General features: G+C 45.2%; 1 protein-coding gene across 1 annotated transcript in view; it reads left to right on the plus strand.

The window, feature by feature from the left end:
• Positions 1–974: 974 nt before the first annotated feature.
• The window catches only part of NDUFAB1 (NADH:ubiquinone oxidoreductase subunit AB1), a 52,150-nt gene continuing 28,958 nt past the window's right edge, over positions 975–24,166 (plus strand). Inside the window, exon 1 of the mRNA XM_078664802.1 lies at positions 975–1,189. Coding sequence (XP_078520928.1) covers positions 1,025–1,189 — 165 coding nt within the window. The 5' untranslated portion in view covers positions 975–1,024. The remainder of the gene's footprint in view (positions 1,190–24,166) is intronic.

Below are 24,166 nucleotides of genomic sequence, written 5' to 3' on the forward strand. Positions count from 1 at the left end.
TCCAGTCATATCCCTTCCCTATGTATATAGATAACTCTAATCACTAGTATATGCAGTAGACCATTGTACTCTCTACCATTCCCATACATGCCAATAGACCCGATTCAGGCGGGAGACTACCGATTTTTCAAGCCACAAATGGCTTTATTTCAGCTGTCTCCCGCCTGAAATTGCATTTTCTACAATAGAAGTCAATGGGTAATTTTCATTCTCCCGATTTTTTATTTTAAATCTCCCACGTCCCTGTCCTAAAATGTTGGCATGTATGCATTCCTATGTGACTCTTAGAGTATATCCAGTCATATCCCTTCCCTATGTATATAGAGATAACTCTAATCACTAGTATATGCAGTAGACCGTTGTGCTCTCTTCCATTTCTGTGACTCTTAGAGTATATCCATTCGTATCCCTTCCCTATGTATATAGAGATAACTCTAATCACTAGTATATGCAGTAGACCTTTATACTATCTACCATTCCTATGTTACTCTTAGAGTATATCCATTCGTATCCCTTCCCTGTGTATAGAGATAACTCTAATCACTAGTTTATGCAGTAGACCTTTATACTATCTACCATTCCTATGTGACTCTTAGAGTATATCCACGTGTATCTCCTCCTTGTGTGACTTTACATCTTGTACATTTGCAATTTTTTCCGTGTGTATCCTTTTTGTAACGCATGTAATTCTAAATCCTTATGTTTTTAAGCTGGTGCTAATGTAAAGCGCTCTGACACCTTCGGGTAAAGTTCGTGCTATAGAAAATCGCATAAATAAATAAAATAAACGGTCACGGAGCGGGATGAAAGCGGACGACCGTTGTGAGTGACATTGCTCTATCCCACCCACCCAGTTCTGCTGGAGACGCTCTAGCCGTTGCGGTGACTCTCTCTATTTCACCACTCTCTAGTCTGGTAGACGCTCTATCTCCTGTTTGTACACGCCTCCCGAACTCTATTGTTTCCGCGGCCAGTCTACCCTCCTTGAATTGCTCTTCCGGTGCGGTGCACTGTGGGAGCAGTCATGGCGTCGCGTGCCCTCTGGTGCTGTGTCCGTAGTGTGGGCGCCCTCCGCGTGCCACCGGCCGCCGCTTTTATCAGAGGCTCCGAGCTCCTCCGACTCACCGAGACCCGCAGGGAGGCCTCCTCCGCCACCCTGTGCTGGGTCCGAACGCCTCTCACAGTCCAGGTGAGGCCCGGGGAGGGGGGTCACCCACTGTGGAAGGAGAGGTCAATGACAGGAGAGGTGCTCACTGGTGCGTATGAAGCACGGGAGGGAGAAGGAGATGGTGGGTCTTCAGCATGGGATGCAGAAAGAGGATTGTTGAGGTCATAGCCTAACCGTAGGAGGCTACAGCTCTATCGGCCTGGGGTACTGGTGTAGTTGGGTGAAAGAAGCTGCACGCCAAGTGGTCACAGCAGCGTGATGCAGTAATTCAACCACTCCTGACACTTTGGACTACAACATGTTGATGTATGGGACTTGTAGTTTTTGCTTTTAAAATTGAAAGTGTGACTTGAAGAATACCACTTTGCGAAGTACTGTCTTTTGTCCAACAAGGAACGACTTGTAAGAAGTATCACACGTTCCGTGGTGCCACTTAGCAGCTTCTAGTCAGGTGGAGGTTACTAGGTAGTAGTAGGGGCACTAAGAGACACGCTGCAGTAGGTAGGGAGGCCAGGCGTCCTAAATCGGTGAAGTCTTACACGGGTAGCATTCTAAAGATGATTCTGAAGGTTCGCGGACGTGGTCAGTGTCATCTAGGGCAGGCAGTGGGAATTCTGCAAGTTGTCCTTTGGAACCTGGTATTCCAGAAAAGGCAGACTGCATGAGATGGGTGTGTCGCTTTGGTTTTCAGAGCAGTTCTTATTGCATGTTTTTTTCCGGTACTGCAACTGCCGATATTTTCCGGATTTCTTGGTGTGTTCAATTCTTGTCAGGCAGCTGTCCTGTATTGTGTGTTTACATAAAAGACGATGGCCCATTGGAGCCAAAATACGCAGGTAGAAGCAGGGGAAAAGCAACAAAACCAAAATCCCTGCCTACTAGATAGACAATACGGGTATAACTCCTGTATATTTTGAAGCGCTATTAATTCGCAACTGAGCATTGTGATTCAAACATTGCTCGAACCACTGTGATACTTATCTGAAAAGACATACAATTTATTTTAAAAGAATTGTTTTAACATACTAAATGTATGAAGCACAATGATTTGAGACACAAATCTCAGTATTCATTCTAATATGCATCATCTCTGTACACCTACTCACAGCCCACTCGCCAACACATCTTCAATCATACTTGCACATCCCATTTATACTAAACATGTCACCAGCCTTGTTGCATACAGAAACAGCAATTAAAATCAAATCCATTTACCATTTTCAAGCTTTATTTCGATCAAGTAGACCATAAAATACATACAGTACTAATTTCAAACAGTTAAAACATCGATGATCATTACAGGATAAAACCCTAGAGAGTGGATTAATCACAATTCGTGCCAGTTAGGAAGTGAATGGGGAAAAAAACAAAGTTAAAAGTGTTAAACATTTGAGTGCAGTTCATAATAAAATCAAAACAATTGGAAATGGCCAGTAAGCAATTATCATGTACTGGGAGAAGTTAAAAACTTGCGACGCCTATGCCACATAGTTAAGGAACCGTGACACTGCAAAGACTATCGGAGGATGGGTGTCTGTTCTCAAGACTCTAAAAGCCTCCTGTGACTACCTGAACCCCAAGTTCCTGCAAATTGGCAATAGCCAGTGCCTCGTGGGTATGGCGTATTCTGGACAGAAGAAGAAAACATGGATAGGAGTCTCTTCTTGGCTATTATAGGCAGGGCATCTAGCAGGGGAAGCTTTTGACCAGTTCTTTGTGAATGCGTGAACCGGCAAGCAACCCAATCTAAATTTAACATAAAGTTTCCTTGAAAAAAACAGTTGAACCTTATCCAGGAAAAGCTCAAATAAATACTGATCTTTAAACTGAAAGAAGTCGGAAGTTAAGCGGCCTACATTTGTACTCCTTTGTGCTTCAGTCAGTCTCAACTACCTATAAGTTTTGACCAATTCGAGCCGTGATGTTGTGGGGGCCACCACCTCGGGTTTGGTCCATAGGTTCGGACAACCTAGTCTACAACACAGATCTTTTATATGTGTGAACCAGGGAAGTCTACCCAACCCTGGAAGCCCCATGAGTGCTTTCAATTCCGACTGGTAGGCTATTAGCTCAGGAGTCGCCCATACCCTTCGTCAGAAGGTATGGGGTCGCAGTCCAAGCTCCTCATCTATGGGTCTTAACCCGAGGTCTATGCGTAGAGGGATGAGGTGGGTGCTTTGCGGTAGGCCCAAAAGCTGCCTCAAAAATTTGTTCTCGATTTTGGCCATTCTACCTACAGGGAGGTGGCCCCAAATTTCTGCCCCGTACATTACAGCACTCCTGATTTGGACTTTATATATCTCAATCATTGGGCCAGGTTGTCTAGACGTAGAGTTCCTGTAAAGGTGTGCTAATCCCCCTGCCATCTGAGCTAGCCTTAGGCCTGCCTTTTCTTGCTGAGGGCCAATTCCAAAGGTTTCCGTTAATGTCACATCCAAGTAATCGAAGACCGTTACCCTCTCTAGGTGGATGCCATTTAACGTGGGATTAGGGCGAGATGTTTTACTAGGATTAAATACCATAGACTTGTTTTTTTGTGTATTAATCTCTAGTCCCATTTGCTTATAAAATAGAGCGAAGCTGTTGAGCGTCCTTTGAATGCCCATAGGTGATTTGAATAATAACAAGGTGTCGTCCGCAAACATCATTGCAGGCCCCTTGCCATGGACTAGCTTGGGGTCGTCCGTATTGTCTACCATGTTCAGTTGGTCCACTTGGGCATTAATGAAAAGACAAAACAGGGTGGGGGCCAAAACACACCCCTGTTCACTGGAAAACGTGATGTCAGTTCTCCGTGTTTCCCAAATCTCACCTAGGCAAAATTTCCGGTGTGAAGTCTCTTGATCAAAGAGAGTACGTATGGTGGAATGCCCAGTTGCTCTAAAACCACCCACAGTTTGTCACGGGGGACCAAATCAAAAGCTGATTTGAGATCAACTAGAGGCTCCCACCCTCTATCGTCACCGTCTTCCAATATAGTAGTTGGAGCCTAAAGATGTGGTTGATGGTAGACATGTTTTTAGGGAAACCGGCCTAGTATGGGGTCAGGATCTCACTCATCCACCCAGGACTGGAGACACTCCAAAACGACCCTGGCAAACTGCTTCTGTGTTATGTCAATCAAGCTGATTGGCCTATAGTTGGTGGGCAGGAGGGGGGATCCCTTCTTATATACTGGAAACATTTCTGCTCCTAACCAGGTGTCCGGTATTTCCATGCCATTTAAAATGGCATTAAATATTACACATAAGTAAGGGGCCCATATATTAGGATGGTCCCGGAATAAATCCCCGGGGATCTTATTGAGTCCTGGGGCCTTTCCCTAGGGAAGTTTCCCAATTGCACTAAGCACTTCGTACAGGGTAAATCCGCCCTCATCTTCGGGGGAGTTCCCCTCAATGGCTTGCGCGGATTCTCCTGCAGGCTCTGCAGTATCCTGGGTGGAATACAACAATTGGAAATGAAGTTTCCAGGCATCGGCTGCAATGTTCGGCTCAATAGGTGAACTCCCTACGGTGCTACCTGTGTGAACCAAGGTCCAAAACCCCCTCAGATCTTTATTGGTGAGGACCTGCTTTATTGCACCCCATCTTTCAGACTCCCCACTCCGATTTGGCTGACTTTAAAGTGTCGCCATATAGGGCGCTCCTGGTTTTTATCAAAGATCTATCTTTTAATTTTATGGCATCAATGAGGGCACCCTTTGCCATTCGGCAAATTTATTGAACCAAGTGGTTTTGGGGGCCCCTTTTGGCTTTAGTGTGTGTCAGGGAGTTAAAGATGTTAGTCAGACTGATGGTCAAGTCTGTATGTACAGCCGATAATTGAGTGATGGTGCCCTTGGGGTAAGGGGTCTGTGCGAGCTTCTCTATTGCCAATAGAGGTGGAATTGTTAGGGAGTACAGGGCGGCCATCTTGTCTGGTGACTGCTTCAGAGTTTCCCACCTAATTCGTCTCCTGTTATCTAAAGTTAAGTTTGTACCGGTGGGGTTGTCAAAGGTTGAAAGGCTATAAGATTCCGGGAGATTGAGGTCTAGTACCAGAGCATTGTGGTCGCTGTCGTGTCTTGGCCAGATGGCAAAGTCGACAACCCAATGCCATATGCTAGTTTCTACCAAGATAAAGTCCAATAAGGATGTTTGCCCCGGTCTGTTGAAGGTGGATTTTCCGGGTTGGTCTGACTTGGTGCGACCGTTGCGTGCTCTCAAAGCGTAGGTTAGTGTGACTGCGTTGATCTGTAGGACATGGGGGGTCCAGGCTCTCACTGGAGGGATCAATGGTTCAGGAATCAACCAAAGGGAATCCTCGGCAGTGAGCAAAGGATCGGTGGGGAGAGCTAGGGGTTCAAACTGATAATTGAAATCACTACCCAACACCAGCCTGGTATTCGCGGGAACTAGCTCAAGGAATGTAGTGAGCATATCTATCGCCTGGGATTCCTGGGCAAAGGACACCGGGCAAGAGTAAATGTTGATGAATGCAATTTTAGTCCCAGCATTAAAAGTAAGGAGTGTACACAGGATATCATCCGATGAGGTGATCAACTGTTAGACAGTGCAGGCTAGATGTGTGGCCACCCATGTGGCTAACCCACCCGATGGTCTACCTCTGTCCCCCATAGTTGCTGGCACATTAAAAATTGCAAAACCCCTCATAACAGTGTGTTCTCTTTCCCAAGTCTCCTGGAACATGCACATATTGTGGTTCTGGACAAACTGTAGCCAATCAGGATTTTGAAGTTTGTTTTTGATACCAGCAATGTTCCATGACAGCACCCTCAACTGTAGACCCGGATTCGAGGTGGCATCACTTTCACTAATGTCAGTGGGAGTTGTAGTTTGTGTGGTGTTTGACTCAGGAACGGGGTCGGGTACTCTCATTTGCGCTGAGGATCGACCCCCTCCTGCATTGCCGCTGTCAATTCTGTAGTAAAGGAAAACTGGTTGTTTGGTACCTCTAGGTTAACACCTGCCAAGCCTTGGAAACCCAAAAGTGGTTTGTGAGGAGGTTCGCGGAGGGCGACTGGAGGCTCTCTAGTGACATTAGGGGGATGCCGCTCTATACTTTTTAGGTCGAGCTAGACGTAAGCAATAGTCTGCGAAGACATCTATTGTCACCCGTTTCTGGGAATGTGGACAGGAGAGGGTGCACGAGCGCAGATTTCACCTCGTGGGCGCGCACGGCGCCGTGCCCCTCTCGTGCCTCACATTCCCATGCCACACAGCCAGCCCCCACACCCCTGCACACACACCACACAGACACACACGCCGCCCCCTACCCCCCCTGCACGCACACACCCCCGCCCCATGAGATCTGCCATCCCCCGAATCTCGGTACTTAATGGTTAGGCGTCGGAGCAGTCAGCGGAATCACCACCTCTTCCTCCTTGTACTCCGGCTCGCCAACATCGCAGGAAGCGGCGGTTGCAGGCCCCCAGCATAGGAAACAGGCCCCCGCGGTGCGCACACTGGGAAGAGGAAAAGGGGACGAGACCCACAGCACAGGGAGGCGGTGCGCGCCAGGCCTCCGTCGCTGCCTGGAACCTGTGCGCGCGCTCCCCAGCCTGTCGCGAGCACGCCTCCTTCTGGGTACTAACGTGTCCCAGCCGCCGTGGTCACAGAGCAAATATGCCCGTGAGACTATTGGCGAGTAAATTAATTTTTCTTGTTTGAATAATGTACTTGCTGATAGGCACGATGTGTATAAATACGTCGGTTTGTTTTCTAATGGTCATGTGATAACGGGCCGAACCATAAGGTATTGCTTAACAGAGTTTTTAAAAATAAAGCACTTGTTGAAAGGCACGCAGTGTAGAAAAACGTCAGCTTGTTTGTCATGGCGCCTGGTTCGCACATACGTTTAATATGCACGGCCCCCCTATACCACCCCGTCCACCCTTTCCCGTACAACATGGCATATCGTGAGAAGGTCGTCTGACATGACATCGCAATCCGTTTTAGGGCAGACGTGTTGCCTCGCCAAGTGTGCATGTTTGGGCTTTATGTTAAAAATCCTAACAGTGAATGTTGTTCTAGTGCCCCGGGCACTGACCCTAGCTATGCTACCATCTACGTCATCATATTAAAGCAGCAAATCTATTTTACGTGTTAGGCTGGTGTTACTTCACAGATAGTGGTGGTGTGCATGTTTGGGCTTTATGTTAAAAATCCTAACAGTGAATGTTGTTCTAGTGCCCCGGGCACTGACCCTAGCTATGCTACCATCTACGTCATCATATTAAAGCAGCAAATCTATTTTACGTGTTAGGCTGGTGTTACTTCACAGATAGTGGTGTCAACATACATAATTCACGGAAGCTGTCTCACTCAGCAGGGGGAGGCTACAGGAGCGCCATAGGTTGCTCTTCACAAACAAGACATCACCTACCATACAGAGCACAGAAGCTGTGTCACAGCAACACTGAGTGGTACATGAATATATAAATATGCAAAAGCAGTAAAACGCGCGTAATTCTCCCGAAGAAAATAATTTTAACTAATGTTTGCTTGAGAAATCCACACGTATTTCATATGTAATTTTTTCACGAATAAAAAAATATGCGAGTGGAATGCGTTTTAGAGCCCAGTAATGCAGTTTCGTGGTTTTGGTGACAGGTATAAGTCACGTGTCCTTCTTCCGCGTGGTTATGCCCTTGGAACCTGTATGTATCATATTGATTATGTAAATAAGAACCATGTAAAATGAATTGCGTATAAAGTCACAGATCAGGCTTTCGTAATTCTGCGCTTTGCATAGCTCTACGGCACTCTTGGACGTGTATCCAACCTGTTCCACCAGAAAAAAATGCTAATCAAATAAATCGCTCGTATCGCTCCACCCGGGTACACATCATTCGCATTCGGAACAATAGCACAGTGGGTAATGCGCTTGTTGCTGGCATCTCTGTGTAACCTAATAGACACAACATCATCTAGTATCAAAGCGCTGTGAGAATTTTCAATGTGTCGTTTTTTTTTAGTCTTGACCAAAGACATATTTTAATTATATCATAAACTTAAACAAAACTATCAATTTTTTTAATTAATCATTGGAATGCCCCTTGTGATGCGCTGACTAACATTCTGCACCGCCATGAACCATATTACCGAAGGGGCCGTGCGAAACTCAGTGGCCCCTTCATTGAGTAAATATAGCGCCAGATGTAGGATGCTGATAATTACATGTATTTATCATTTTAATAAAGCACCTATATAGGTGTTAGTACGGGTGGGGGCGTGGGGCGTTGGGCTAATTGACCCCAAAAATGTAACATTTTCATTTTGCCTCCTTGGCTTGTTTTTGTTTCCTCTGTTCTTCCAAAGGGTGCATCAGCGATGCGACGTTATCACCAAATCCTAGAAGTCACGTGGCCGCCTTTAGAATACATACAGATACGCTATAAACACAGAAAATACTCTGTCATGTTCTGTACTGTACAGCTGGTATTTTAGCAACAGGACACCTCTGCAGTGCCTTGCAGATCAGCCAGGATACAAACACTCGAGCCTGTGCTTATTGCAGTGACTCATTCCCCAGCATGCAAGCTGTTTCTCAAGAGGTTTCGCTGTGAAGTACAGCATCGGATTATGCTCTGCAATCTGCCTCCTGTCAAAAAGGCATCAACAAGGAAAGACACGTGGCATTATTAATGAAAACGAATGGTAAATATATCACTGCGTATTAGCTCTTTATGCTGTTAGGAAAATGGAGAGTATAGAGGAAATCAATGCCACGTGTTTCAAGTGCTGAGTTTATTTAGTTTTAGTGGATGTGTGTTATTGCACACATACACTCAGTTTGGCAATCCGCTGTTGCTATTCCTAAATATAAATATGAAAGCGAAGCAAGCCAATCAGAATAGAAATAAGAGAATGTCGCAATATGTGCTCCTCAACATGGCTATGTACTAAAATGTTTTTCTACACATTGTCATTTTAAAATATAACAACATTCTTCTCAACGTATACCTAGAACTAAAATAACTTCGAACCAATGCCAATCTGGCATAGGGGAGTGATTGTGTGAATGAATGAATGGATCAAAATATAGCGAGAGCTAAAATCCTTCCAGAACAATACGCATCTGGCATGAGTGAGTAACTTCTTGAGTGATTGAATGAATTAACGGATCAAAATATATCCAGAATAAATATCATTGCAAAACAATACACATCTGGCATGAGTGAGTAACTTCTTGAGTGATTGAATGAATTAACGGATCAAAATATATCCAGAATAAATATCATTGCAAAACAATACACTTCTGGCATGAGTGAGTGACTATGTGAGTGACTGAATGAATGAATCAATCAAAGTATATCCAGAACTGAAATCATTCCAAAACAATGAACCTCTGGCATGAGTGAGTGAGTAGGTGAGTGAGTGAATGAATGGTGCAAAGTTTACCCAAAACAAATCATTAAAAAAAAAAACGAATGAGTGAATGAATGGGTCAATCTATTTGTCATTGATTGGAGAGACTGCAACCTGAAAACAGCTCTCCGGGGACTTAATGTCTATCTAAGAGCAGCACACACTACAGAAGAGGTGTAAGTCGGAGGAAGTAGAGATATTGGAGGAAGGTCCTAGCCTCTGACATGACTGGGGCATTAATTTTCATTATCAAACAAGCATTTGCAATGCAATAGGTCTTGCATTTATGAGAGTTTGAGCTATTGGCATTGTAAATGACCGCCTTTTATTTATGTGTTTTAAAAACTTGTAAACAGTGTGTAAATACACACTTTGTACGTATAGAAGCAAGGCTGGCAGTAAAAGAGGCACAGCTACTGCCAATCTTGCTTCTTGTAAGCAGGGACTGTTAACACTTCTTGCACGTTTTTAAAACACATTAAATAAAAAGCATTGTCATTTACAATGCCAATAGCTCAAACTCTCGCAAATGCGAGACCTATTGCATTGCAAATGCTTGTTAATATGGGTTCTCCGTTAGGCCCCCCCTCCTAGTCTCTGGGTGGTAGTGAAATCTGGTATGTTTGAGAGTCAATCTACCTCCTCAAGGGCCCCAAACCTGTTTGCCACTGGTACGTTAAACTGTGTTCTGGGTGGTTTACCAAAAGTAATAGGAGTTTGAAGCCAGTGTTTTGGGGCACTTGTGTGAGGAGTCCTTGTGGTGGGTAGTTACAGGGGTAAAACGAAGCCACGGTGTGAAGTTGGATCCATGTGGGCGGTGCACATGGACTGGGTTTTTTATCGGCCAAGAGTTGGACTGTCCGAGGGTTGCTAAAGTTGACAACTATACTATCTCCATTACTTTTTATAGGGTTCTTCCCAGCCCATCCTACTCTCCGCACCAATAGTATCTCACCGGCCCTTTCATAGGGAAATTGTCTATGCCTAGTGAGCCAATAAAGGCAAGTTGTGTTTCTACCTGACCAGTTTTAGATTCAGGTACCCCAGATAAAACTATTAACGTAGGGGAGTGAGCCTGGAGGTAGGTCGATAATTGGAAGTGGAGGTTGGGCTGGGCCTGCGTGCACAGGGTCTTTTGGGGTGGGCTCTTTCTGTCTATCGACTGGTCAGAATGGATGCTCGCTCTCTGCATGCAGGATCCCCTAGGGCTATCAGCAGGCCTCCTACTTTGAACCTTGTATGAACCAGGTTCCTTACAAGGGGGTGCTCATTGACCACAGGGGCAGCTCTAGATGCCCCAACTCAGCAGTACTCGTAGAGGCTGGGCATGTTACGGTAATGAGTGGCGGAGGATGCTGTATTTTATCCATCTGGGTACTACCATCTTTCTTTTCCACTACGGTCGGCGAGCTGTTGGCAACAGAGTAGCCAGGTGAACGCAGGACGGGCATATGGCCACTAGTATTGCTACTGAGTTGAAGTGCTAGCTCTTCCTTTACAATAGCCCTCATCTGTACCTGTAGTTCCACTATCAAATTACTCACCCATGGGGGACAGTCAGGGTTTCTGTAAGGGATTAAGGGTAACTCTACCACTCCTCCCGATCTTACTGGTTCATACAGAAACCGCAATTAAAATCAAATCGGCTTTAAATATCCAAGCCCAGCAAAACCACCGATGTTAAATATCAGTTAGCTTCATGCAAATATAGGTTACTCATAATGGTCCAAAATGTATTGACAATAAGTGCCTACGTATAAATAACCTACATCAAATAAACACAATCAACTGTATAATATTACACGTTCAGAGAATAGTTTTGTATAGTACACGTGTAATATTCAGAGGGTCCAGTTAGCTTAATAAATCCACTTCCACGATCTTTGGGTCAGTTTCTTGGTAAGTGCAGACACGCTTTTTAGTGGGAGACCCAGTAAGCGGTCACACCTTCAGGGTGCAAAGAAGATAAGAAGCAACCAAAATTGGGAGAGTATGGTGCAGCCCAGAGAGAACACTGCAGATGGAAAAAGAATCTCAAAAATGAGGCTCAAAACTTAAAAGTAAAGTTTAACAGAATAAGTGTACATGGACCCACCAACCTATTGGCTGGATGACCCAAAAACTGTGGGCAACAGAAAAAGTGCAAAAATCACTCTAGTGCATACTCGCAGACGCAGTGCAATATATCCAATAAAGTGCTACCAACAGTCCAAGAAAAAAAGACTTGCCAATAGAAGAATGGTACAGGACCCATGGTGAGAAAAAAGAGCCATGGGGCAGATGTTTACTGAGGATGCATTTTGTGATAAATACTGACATTTATGTATGTCAAATTATTGTTTTATGATTTTTATGTAAATGACTATAGTTGCTCAGCTACATACATTTAGTATACTAATGAAAACAAATATATTTTTGAATAAATTGTATGTCTTTTCAGATAATTATCACAGTGGTATGAGTGATTTTTAGGTCTCGCGACCTATCGATGCGCGCATGCGCATCGAGCGGAGCGAGAATTCAAGCGGCGAAAACATCATGAAACCACCAGCTTTTTGCTGGCGTTTTCATGGCGTTTTCATGCAGTTCATGTGAACCACGTGTTCAAACATGAACGCGCATCAGCCTCCCTCCATTTGCCACAGAGCACATCAAAGGGCTTCGCCCAGCGTGCGCTCTGCGGCTTCTCCTCCCCTAATTAGTCATTTTCGCCGCTCCCCTGCCCGCCGTCTCGCATTTCTCCTCCCCTTCTCTGCCTTCCTTTCCCGGCGCACGCATTTTTTTTTTTTTTTACCAAGAGCACACTTTTAGCTCATTGGATTGAAAAACATTTAATCATGGCTCTTATACAACTTAGTGGGCCGGGGTCACTTATCTCCGGAGTACTCGCACCCTGCAAATTATGGCGATTGGCAATCCCCGAGTTTCACAGATATTATGGAGCTCACTTCACTCTTTTATTAAACACTCAACGAAAATGTCATACAGTACGACTTAATTGGCTTGGCAGAGTCTCTATTCTCTCCACATGGTTTCCTTTCCGCTCATTCTTTTCTCCCTGTTTTCACTCCATCTCTCATTCATTTCAATTTTTATTGAGTGGTTATTACTGCCGGTGGCATCACACGCTTCACATTACTTGTCACTTTACCACAGCACAGATGTATTTACAGTTTCATTATTAATGCAGGATTTCTGCACAGAGATGAACAGCCCGTAGCAGATGCAGCCATTTCGTCTGCAACTACCAAACTTTGAGGCTTACATGTCGCTCACCTGTGTGATCAGTTTCGGATGCTCCATGTGGTGGGTTCCCGCTCCCTGCCACGCCCGGTTCACAGACAAACCGAGATTTAAACTTTGACGACAATACCGGGGTCTGCCACTGGGTTTCAGAAATGCCATTCCGGCGCATTCTGTCAGAACCCGACATAAAACACTGGGTTTCAGAAATGCCATTCCGGCGCACTCTGTCAGAATCTGAAATAAAATAAAAAGCTGGTGACCTGAGGAAGAACGACGAGCGAAAGAGATCTGCAGTGATGAAGTCATCGTAAACTCCTTACCTGTCCCATAGGTCTGGTGCGGTCTATCAAGAGCAGCCATCAGTGGAACCTGTGGAACAAGATAGCACAAGTCAGAGCACCTGTAGAATGGCCATGCATAAAGCTCTCAAGTATCCTGAGTCTATGCTTAAGAGGCTCAACTAAGCACCGCTATAGTTAACTCCGGGACTTGTAGCAATAACTATATCGGCGAATCAGCGGTAGTTCAATTCCCAGACTGCAGAAGTAAAATAAATAATCAATAAGAAATAAAACACACAAAACAACACTGGACTTGCTAACTGACAAGATCATGGAAATGTGAAACTTTGAGGCTTATAAATACGTCCATCTCTTTTACTCAATGACAATAATAAAAAGAACAGTTTGCAGCTTTGTTAAAAGAGCCCCCCCCCCCCAAAAAACCAAGCATTGGCATAGCCAATAGGTCTCGCTTGTAGGACCTTATAAGTATTTAGTTACAAGGATATTGTGCTGCAAAACAAAATACTTATAAGGTCCCACAAGCGAGACCTATTGGCTATGCCAATGCTTGTTTTAATCACATGGCTCAGTTGCGACCTAATAGCGTTTCAGAATATTTATAAGTTACACCCGTATTTTCTATCTGGTAGGCAGGGAGTTTTGTTTTGTTGTAGTATTGTGGATTTTCCTGACTGTGCCTCTTATGGCTAAACATCTTGTTGGTTCTCTTTGCTGCTCCAGCAGTCTTTCGTTTGGCAAAAGTCCACAGCCAAATAACACCTGGCCAGAATCACCTCTGTCGCTACTCCCGTCTGTTTCTTGTCCTCGACTGCAACCTACTACTAGATCAACTGAACCGTGTAATAAAGCTGCAGCCAGTGCCCGCTTAAGTGGAATCAATTTCAGCGCAGTCTTCGTCTGGAGCACGCCTTACAAGATTAGTTTCTTAAAATTAGGTTGATTTGGTCTGTGCTTATGAATCTATGAAAGATTCCCTGCCTTGGGCGGTCATTTGACATGTAGCCCCAAACTGACCTCAAGAGTTTAGATGACAACATTCACTGGAGGATAATCAAGGTTGTAGTTGCTAGGTTAAAGTTTTTTCCCCACAATGAATAGGCTCACTGCTAATTGAGTAGCCCAGGTATTTATTGATTTTGGTTGAATCATATTGTGTGTTTGTGTATATATAATATTTGTATATCATAAACTAATAATAAATCGAGGGCTGTTCAGGAGGTTGATGGCCTTGAGGTTGGAGGGTTGGCGGTGGTAGAGTAGGTAAAAAATGAAGTATAGAATTCAATCGGTATGGGGTTTACTGCTAAATCAGGTGTTTGTCATTCAGTATTTTCCCAGAAGTGATGCTTGTGGAACTGGTCCATACTCACCTCTTCTAAATCTTATTGCCAAGTCTCATGCTAGATGAGATTATTCTGCAGCTGTGTGGCATAAACATAGCCAGTACCTTGAATCAGATGAGACATCCAGACGCATCAAAAAAGCAGTTTAACTTCCGCCAAAGAGGATAGCCCATGGGCTCATTATGACATGTAGTATTCATTTACTGTCACCTTTGATCTTTAGCATTCCCTTCACATTGATGAACAAAACATTTTTCATGATTCCATTAAATATTTGCTCTGGAGTCTAAATACTAGTCCCATGCCATTGTTTGTTTCTACGTTACATGCTCAAGGCATATTCTTTTAGAGCTTTATTTGCACGGCAGTACTTAAAGCACCCATTTTGTATCTTTGTAAGTGCATTTGCTCATTTATGTAATGAGCAATTATATTGTGTTTCATAATCAAACATCATTTCCTAATGGATCATTAATGTTCAGTATAGGATTTTCCTTGATTTACTAAAGTATGTGCTTCAATCAATCAAACTTTATTCGGTTTAGCAAATTATAAAACTCACACATATAAATGCAACAATATACTTTAAAAGAGAACTCCGTATGTTTAAAACAAAAATTCATAGAACACTGGATGGCCATCCAGATCAAGTTATACCTACAAACACGAAAGGCATTAAAATGAAAAAAGATTGTGGAAGAATGTTTATTCTGATTATATTTTTTCTTCTCATAATTGAACCTTGACTCCATTGATTCAAAACCGATTTTATTTTTGAGAGAAGTGTATAATGTTTATCTTTTTTATAATATGAGGGTTGAAATGATCTATATTCCTAAATAGTAAATTGAGTTTTTTCTTTGTCCTGTTTAGATTTCAATGTGAAGGGCATCCCCAGGTATGACTCGCTTGAGTTCCATTTTATTATTTACCCAATATTCTAATATGGTAGAAAATTCCCCTATTAATTTAAACCTATAATATTACTAGAGTCTGGTGCGAGAAATAAAACATTTACATTATACCGAAGTGAATTTTAGAGGAACCAGGCAAACTAACACAACGTCCCTGTTCCTTATATGTGCCACTAAGGCAGTTAAAACAAAACAAAGCAAATAGTGATAACGGATGCTCCTTGAAGGGTTCATGTTCTACTTTTAGATAAACTGATTGACCATTTACTAAAACCTGAGTAAGGTTTTGATAATGACAAAATCAACCTTACAAACTGGTACAGGAATTTATTTAAACTAACGCTACTTCAGAATATGACAATTCATCATTCACTTTCCTTTTCTGTCATTGAATAGAATACATGTGGGGTATTTTCTGCCAGATAGTGTGTGTAGGCAAATAGTAATATGCCTCTTTTGAAAACCTTCGTGTTCTGGGTAAAATTCCTGGGCAAGATTTATCTCCCCACGCGTAAACAAATATTTTTGAAGACAGGAGTTCGGAGTGTTAGCCTTGTTATGTTTATAAATGTCGAGAGGCTGATCGGGAAAGATTTTCACCGAGTTTAACACCAAAATGTTTCCGAGGTATACAAGCTGGGTAACTAACGCTTCGGTACATTAAACACCCTCTCCCTTGCTTTAGCGTCACAAGCTGTCCCATGTCACTGCTACGACTGGGGCAGGTGGTGCGTTTCCGGGCAACATTTTTTCCACCCGGGTGGTTTCCCGTTCCGCTGTTAAACCGGTAAAAAGTTAGAACTGTTGATACTCGGGTGCTAAGCAACCACCCTGACGCACAGATTCCAGTTTCCCGATGCTGCTACAGTGCGCGGTAAACGCCAGAGTGTCGACAAGTGAACACCATTTTCAGAATTTCCCTGGATAGTGCGTTATTTGAAAGTGAAGTCAGTTGCCCTTTACTGCACATGTAACGGGCGGTAATTATGGTGAGTACGACTGGTGTTCAACATCCTTTTTAGGTTTTGCCTGGCGAAAGCTGCGCTCTGCGCAGCTTTTTCGCGCAGGCGAAAACCTGATGAGAACTGTAGTGGGGTTTGGGTCGGCCCTCGTCATTTATTGGCTGGCTCCATAAATGGAGCCTAGCCATTGGACGAGGGGCCTGTCCGTCAATGCCGGACCAGATTCGGAGGCGTTCCCGAGATTCTTTGGCTTTTGCCGACGTCACGCGACGTCAGCCGAAAGCCGGGAACGCCCCCGAATCTGGTCCGGCATTGCCGGCACCAGTGACTATCCTGCTCCTGATTGGTGAAGCTGCGTGGACGTCACTGCTGGTCCACGAGGGAGCCCACTCCTCGGGAAACTTCGCCGCCCGCCTGCCTGAGCTAGAGACAGGCCGCCGCGCTGCCCGCGGCGACCCGGAAGTGACCGGCCGGCCAATCCTAGCGCGGCCGGCCGGAAGTACCCGCCCCCCGCAGCCCGGGGGAAGAAGGAAGACGGCAAGAAGTATGGCGGCGCCCGCGGGGCTCCCGTGGCCTGGAGGGAGCCCCGGGAGATGCGGAGGACGTTGCCGGTCTCCCATGCCAAAGAGGGAGACCGGAGAAGTGCCAGCGAGATTGCCGCCGTCGATGTTGCCGGTCTCCCATGCCGAAAAGGGAGACCGGAGAAGTGCCGCCGTCGCAAGGTGCAGGTGAGTCGATCTGCTTGCACAGGAGGAGCCCCGGGGAAAGAGAACATCCCTCCGCGGCCCCGGAGAGTCCCGAGGAGCGGGAGCTCTCGTCCAGCAGCCGCCGGACCCGGTGAGTGCCTGCAAGGGGAGAGGGGCGTCGGGACACATTGTCGGTGTCCGCCCCTCCCCCCGTAGTAGAAGTCACCATGTCCCCTGCGCCTCTGTCCCGTGCATCCCCGTGCGCCTCCTCCTTCCCTCGTGTCGGGTCTCCTTCTCCGTGGGTCTCAGCCGTCTGGCAAGAAGCTGGGACTCGGGTAAAGATGGCGGTAAATGGTCCACTGGGGCACATTTGGAATGCATGCACCGGGCGGGGGGTGCCAAAAAAACGAAAGTAGAGTTCTGTCAGCACATGGAAGGGTTCTACTCCGTGCTTGACACCTGCCTTTATTTTAAATGCTGCCTTGCCTTCCTGGTGTGGGGTCTCGGTGGCACAGCCCATATGCCAGTATACTCTTCGATGTTTACATGAATGCTTTGCCTTTTCATAGCCGATTTACAGATTGCTCGACTGTCAGACTTACAGCGCTGTGCTTTTAATGTCTGTTCATGGTGAGGAGGGTGTCATGTGAACTGTGAGTGTGACATGATATTAGTTCTCCCCCTTCATGAGGATCACAGAGGCCCCGTATATTTCTCAAGAGTAAGTTGTTGGCAGTGTCTGCATGTGCCTGGCCTGCGTGCAGTTACTGCTAGGAAAATACCTCCAGAGAGGACTTGCTGTCTTATGCATACCGAATGTTAATGACACAGATTTCGTTAACGTAGGCCAGGCGTGTTAATGGGCTGGAGGGGTTATGTGTTTAATGAACCTACTTTCTGATGTTTAACCAAGCACAGGCAGCATATGGGTGGGGAAAGAGGGGTGCTTGATCCAGCCGCATCCAAAGGATGGTCATGGCCCCACCCATGGTCGTAGATGTCCATAGTGCAGCAGGTGCAGTGACAGTGTGACGTGCGACCCTATTTATGGCTGTCCTTTACTACCAACCACAGTGCCGGTCGGATTTTTCCTTGATCGCATTGTTTCTGTACGTATACACCAACAAGAGACAGGGTCACGACTTGTGCAGTCAGTGAACCCCCCACAATGTCACTCAGCTTCCCCGGAGGCTCCCCAGCCTCCTATGCACTTAACCGACCGATGAAACAAAGGGCGTGGCTCCAAAACTCAAAAGCTAAAAATATGTGCTTCGCAAAGAGTGCCAGCCGCCTGGTATTTTACTGTTTCTGCCCTTGTGGCCAGAGAGATAGGGACCCGTCTCAGCAGATGCTTTTTGGAACATCGTTGCTGAGCACTGGCAGGACCTGGCCCACTTAAAGCCCTGTCTACATGTGTGCCTGCTTCCATACATAATGTCAGAGTCTGAAGTGTAGAGGAGGTATGGATCTCTTTCTACAGAATCAATACTTCATGACGGATTAAACATGCAAACGACTTCATACTTGACCCCTAGTTTGTATTTTAAAATAAATGTAATAATCGTAACTACTGATTAGTAGAACAAACTATCACGAATTGACACTACATATGTGTTTTATTTTGTAGAAGGGCCATGTTTTGAGTTGGGTTTTCTGGGTGTGGCAAGTCTCTAGCTGTATTTGGTGAAGGAACAGCGACATTGTAATAAAGGGTCTCTTCTTTGAAAATTTCTGTGACTTAAAAAGGCATCTTGTTTCAAGAAGAATGTTACCGAAATATATTTTAGAATGTTTGAGTTCCAAAGAGGTCTTTGCTCGGTAGAAGAGGCCATCATCCACTTACTGCATTGTTAAAGGTGCATTTGTAACAGGGAATCAGGTGGCCCCCTATTGCAAGGCCAGAAATACACATAAAACACAAAGTAGGAGCAGATTATTCCAAATGCTTCTCTCACCCATTTGTCCTTTGCTTGTGCCTCCGTGTGTCCCTGTTGCCTGCTTGTGCCCCTGTTGCCTGCTTGTGCCTCTGTGTGCCCCTGTTGCCTGCTTGTGCCTCCGTGTGCCCCTGTTGCCTGCTTGTGCCCCTGTTGCCTGCTTGTGCTGTGTGGGTGTGTGTGGAAGGCTCTGTGTGGGTGTGTGTGGAGGGCTCTGTGTGGCTGTGTGTGTGGGAAGCTTTGTGTGGCTGTGTGTGTGGGAAGCTTTGTGTGGCTGTGTGTGTGGGAAGCTTTGTGTGGCTGTGTGTGTGGGAAGCTTTGTGTGGGTGTGTGTGTGGGGGGGCTCTGTGTGTCATTTGCGAGAGATAAAGCTAGTGGCATTGTAAATGACAATGCCATTTATTTATGTTAAAAAAACATAAATAAAAATAATGTCAAGAGCAATGCCAATAGCTCTAACTTTAACAAAGGCAAAACCATTGCATTGTAAATGCTTGTTTCAAGACCGTAATTTAGGTCATTAATTTTGTGTCTTGTGTAGTGGAAGTTTTATTTATTTATTTATTTATTTTTTTTTTATTTTTTTACCAATCTTCCAAACACATTGCTTCCTCCTACCAGCCCTTACTTTATGAGACTGATTCTCTCTCTGGAGACTGGCAACTTATTTGCAGTCCCTGAATTTCTCTAATATTGGCCCCAGCCCCATTGGTTATAAAAGTGACCTCTTACCTCTGACATCTCCTGTGTGTTTTTGTCTATCTGGAGACAGGTCACTTCTTAAAGCAGCTACCTGTTGACTACTAAATGGTTGTGATTCCGGTCCCACTTTTCCTGTAGCAAGAGGTTGGAGGCACCTCACAGCCTCCTAGCTGGCCTGTGGCTTGGCTTAGCCGGTGCAGGCAGTTCTTTTATGCTTTGGTTATTCTGGCCTGAAGTGGCCCTGGTTTATCGGGAAGTCCTCCATCCTTTTCTGTCTTCTGCACGAACTCGGGATTAGTCTTGCGTGCCACTGAGGTAATTGTTTTTTTAACAGAAACAATGGTCCCTAAAACAACCAAACCAATTCAATAAATATAGACTAGATAGTTCTATATTGATGTCCAGCCGGACAGTTTTATTCTATTGGATGAGTATTCGTATCAAAATTTAAAAAAAATGTAAGTGAGACACCAGCCGGTGCCCGACTAAACACACTCCACCAAGGGGGACATACAACATGAATTGTAGGCAAAACAAAGGGCAGTCTGATTGGCATAAATTATATACAGACCATTCATGAAATACACATATGCACACAAAATTATCAATAGATTAGTGACATTTGCGTATATTGTCGACGACGTTTCGAACGTCAATTAATTAAGAGTTCATCTTCAGGACTATTGATCCTTTGCCTATTCTCAATGGCAAGCCCGTCAAGCTGATAGAAAACCCACGAATAGTTTAGGGTAACTTGAATTGTCAAATTTCGTGTTGCCTGTTGAAAATTATGAGCGGCAACAACACCGATTAGCACGGTCCTCGGTAGAAGTCCGATATATTTAGGACATAATCCGATAACGACGCAGGAAACGTCCACAATGGGGATTCGGTTTCCAGAAGGGGTCGTTGCCCCGGGCTTCCAAAGTAGCGGGTCCTCGATGGGGATCAGTTCTGCTTACAACTGAAGACTGAGGTAATTGCACACCACTAAATTAACTTACTAAATCTCCCAATAGCGAGGACAATCCGCAAATGAGCAGCATGTGCAAAAGAAAATGAGGGAAGAGACAAATATAAGAAACAAGCATTGAAAATGCAATAGGTCTCGCAATAGAAAAGTTTGAGATTTTGGTGTGGTAAATGTAAATATTTTTTAATTTTTGTTTATGTTTTACAAATTATAAAAGTATTAATTTTGTTATTTGAAATGCCAATAGCTATACATTTAGCAAATGTTACATCTATGGCATTAGTAAAGGTACATGTTTAGTTTTCCCCTGTCTTACATGTATTGATCTGACAAATCACAATCTTTTAAAAATGTTATAAATAATACGTTTGCAATGCAATAGGGCTCGCATTAGTAAAGTTAGGGGTATTAGTATTGTAAATGACAAATTTTTTATTTATGTTTTTGTTTTGAAAATAACGAAATTAATAACTTTGTCATTTACAATGCCAATAGTGTTAACTTTTGCAAACGTGACACCTATAGCATTTGTAATGCAATATGTGTTGTATTTACATGACTTAGATGTATTAATATTAAAAATAACAATGGGTTGTATTTTTTCCAATATTTAATACTTAAATAAAAGTTATTGTCATTTCTAATTGCAATAGCTTAAACTTTTGCAAATAACTTTTTGGAAGATTATGTTTAGTGTATTTTATTGTGATGGGGGTGAGAGGATAAAGAGTTGGATAGAAGGACCAGGAGAAAAGGATGGAAGGTGGTGAAAGGAGGGTGGATGAGATAAGGGCGAGGATGTAGGTGGAAGAGACAGACTCAAAAGAGATGGGAGTGGAAAGAGACTATAGAGGAAAAGGAGGCTGGAGAGGAGAGGAGCAAGAAAGAGATCAGGGGGGAGGGGGCAGGGAGGCCAGAGGAGCTGTGAAGCATCCAGACTGTCCTGAAGAAAATAAGGTGCGAGGTCGAGGTGAGGCCAGAAAGAGATGAGAAGGGCGGATGGAGAGGGGAGAGAGGAGGTGAACATATGGCGGTGGGAACGGAGATTGGGGGCGGGGGGGGGGAGTAGGTGCAATGGAATGGTGAGGGGAAGTGGCATAGCGGAAGGAGTGAAGGAGCACGAGAGACTGCGCAGAGAGGTCAAGAGAGTGACGTGTGTGGTGGTGTGCATCAGGAGGCACTGGGACAAAGGCAGTCAGAGAACAAGTGAAAAGAGACAGGCCACGTGGAGTAAGAGACAGCAAAGTGGAGAGGGTGGTCACAGGATTAGAAGCAGCCCAGGTAGAAATGTGGGGAAAGAAGTGAGCCGCGGAAGGACTGCATGGTGCACGCGGGAAGGAGGGGAGGAACAAGGGAGGGGAAGGACACCTTCGGGTAATGTTTGCGCTATATAAAAGCGCATTAAATAAATAAGTAAATGAAGTCCGCTTTAGGAATTGTAAAATTCCTGGAGTCCAGTTTGTTTTGCTCTCTGCCGTCAAGTATTTTCAGTAGAGCAAGGAGTACGATTACAAACATGAACATTACGAACCTCCTGGAAAGTAAAGATACTTGCTTTGGCTGCAATAAATGTGCTGGTTTGTAGAGAGGATTCCTGTAAACAACAAGCTCTTGGCATTGCTGTGATTAGGGGGGGGCGGAGAAATGCGGCTCGGGAGCAAATGGGGGGAGGGGGCAGGGAGGCCAGAGGAGCTGTGAAGCATCCAGACTGTCCTGAAGAAAATAAGGTGCGAGGTGAGGCCAGAAAGAGATGAGAAGGGCGGATGGAGAGGGGAGAGGAGGTGAACATATGGCGGTGGGAACGGAGATTGGGGGCGGGGGGGGGGAGTAGGTGCAATGGAATGGTGAGGGGAAGTGGCATAGCGGAAGGAGTGAAGGAGCACGAGAGACTGCGCAGAGAGGTCAAGAGAGTGACGTGTGTGGTGGTGTGCATCAGGAGGCACTGGGACAAAGGCAGTCAGAGAACAAGTGAAAAGAGACAGGCCACGTGGAGTAAGAGACAGCAAAGTGGAGAGGGTGGTCACAGGATTAGAAGCAGCCCAGGTAGAAATGTGGGGAAAGAAGTGAGCCGCGGAAGGACTGCATGGTGCACGCGGGAAGGAGGGGAGGAACAAGGGAGGGGAAGGACACCTTCGGGTAATGTTTGCGCTATATAAAAGCGCATTAAATAAATAAGTAAATGAAGTCCGCTTTAGGAATTGTAAAATTCCTGGAGTCCAGTTTGTTTTGCTCTCTGCCGTCAAGTATTTTCAGTAGAGCAAGGAGTACGATTACAAACATGAACATTACGAACCTCCTGGAAAGTAAAGATACTTGCTTTGGCTGCAATAAATGTGCTGGTTTGTAGAGAGGATTCCTGTAAACAACAAGCTCTTGGCATTGCTGTGATTAGGGGGGGGCGGAGAAATGCGGCTCGGGAGCAAATGGGGGGAGGGGGCAGGGAGGCCAGAGGAGCTGTGAAGCATCCAGACTGTCCTGAAGAAAATAAGGTGCGAGGTGAGGCCAGAAAGAGATGAGAAGGGCGGATGGAGAGGGGGGAGAGGAGGTGAACATATGGCGGTGGGGACGGAAACATGCTAGAAATGACGAGCAGGGAGAGAATACAAGCCTTTCACTGTAACACGGCTGGCAGGGGAGGGGGCGGAGAGGGGAGAGGTGCGACACGGCAGTAGGAGGAGGAGGGGGGAGGAGAGTAGGGGAGGCACGGCCTAGCGGCAGGCAGGCAGGGGAGGAGAGGAGGAGGGGGGAGGAGAGTAGGGGAGGCACGGCCTAGCGGCCGTGCAATCAAGTAGTGAGGGGGCGGAGCTGGGGGAGGCTGTGAGAGAGAGTAGGCAAGGCAGGCGGCTGGGGGCATGTGCACGCGCTTTTAAGCTCAATGCACATGCGCATTGAGCTTAAAAGTCACGGGCACTGCAAGGAATCGCCACGATTCCTTGCAAGTTAGATAAAGTCTGGATGAGCCCCTATAGTCTCGCTTGCTCGATGCGCATGCGCATCGACAGGCGAGACCTAAAAACAAGCAAAGGCGAGACCTTTTGCTATACACACAAGATGATGGACTGAATGTTGCACAATGGCAAAACTTTCACCCCCAGTCACAGATCTGGGTTTAATCCATCGTTATTTTGCTCACCAAGCCACCCCAGTTCAGACATGGCCATATGCAAATCAGTCTTCACCCTGTGCCTCATGGGAACAGTCAAGCCCGAACTGCCAAGCCATGTCTTTCCTGGACCGGAAACAAGCATCCTAGGACCGGTTTCTGGCTATCAGCCGTCTTCAGCCAGGATAGCTTGACTCCATTGGCTTAGTGAGCAAGGGATACCCTTGCCACATAGGGTAAACAGCAAAACACACAAGATGATGGACGGAATGTTGCACAATGGCAAAACATGCCAATGCTGGTTTTAGTTTGTGTTTAACAATTTGATTGGTCGGTTGGAGCAAAACAACTCCGTTATTTTGTTTGGTTTAAAGTAGGACTGAGCAGAATTAAGTTTACACTAGTCATTTTGATAATTCCAAATGACTCTGATGCTGAAATACAGATAATTATGCAAT

Source organism: Lissotriton helveticus, chromosome 10 (assembly GCF_964261635.1).
Source record: "Lissotriton helveticus chromosome 10, aLisHel1.1, whole genome shotgun sequence".
Taxonomy (NCBI): Eukaryota; Metazoa; Chordata; class Amphibia; order Caudata; family Salamandridae; genus Lissotriton; species Lissotriton helveticus.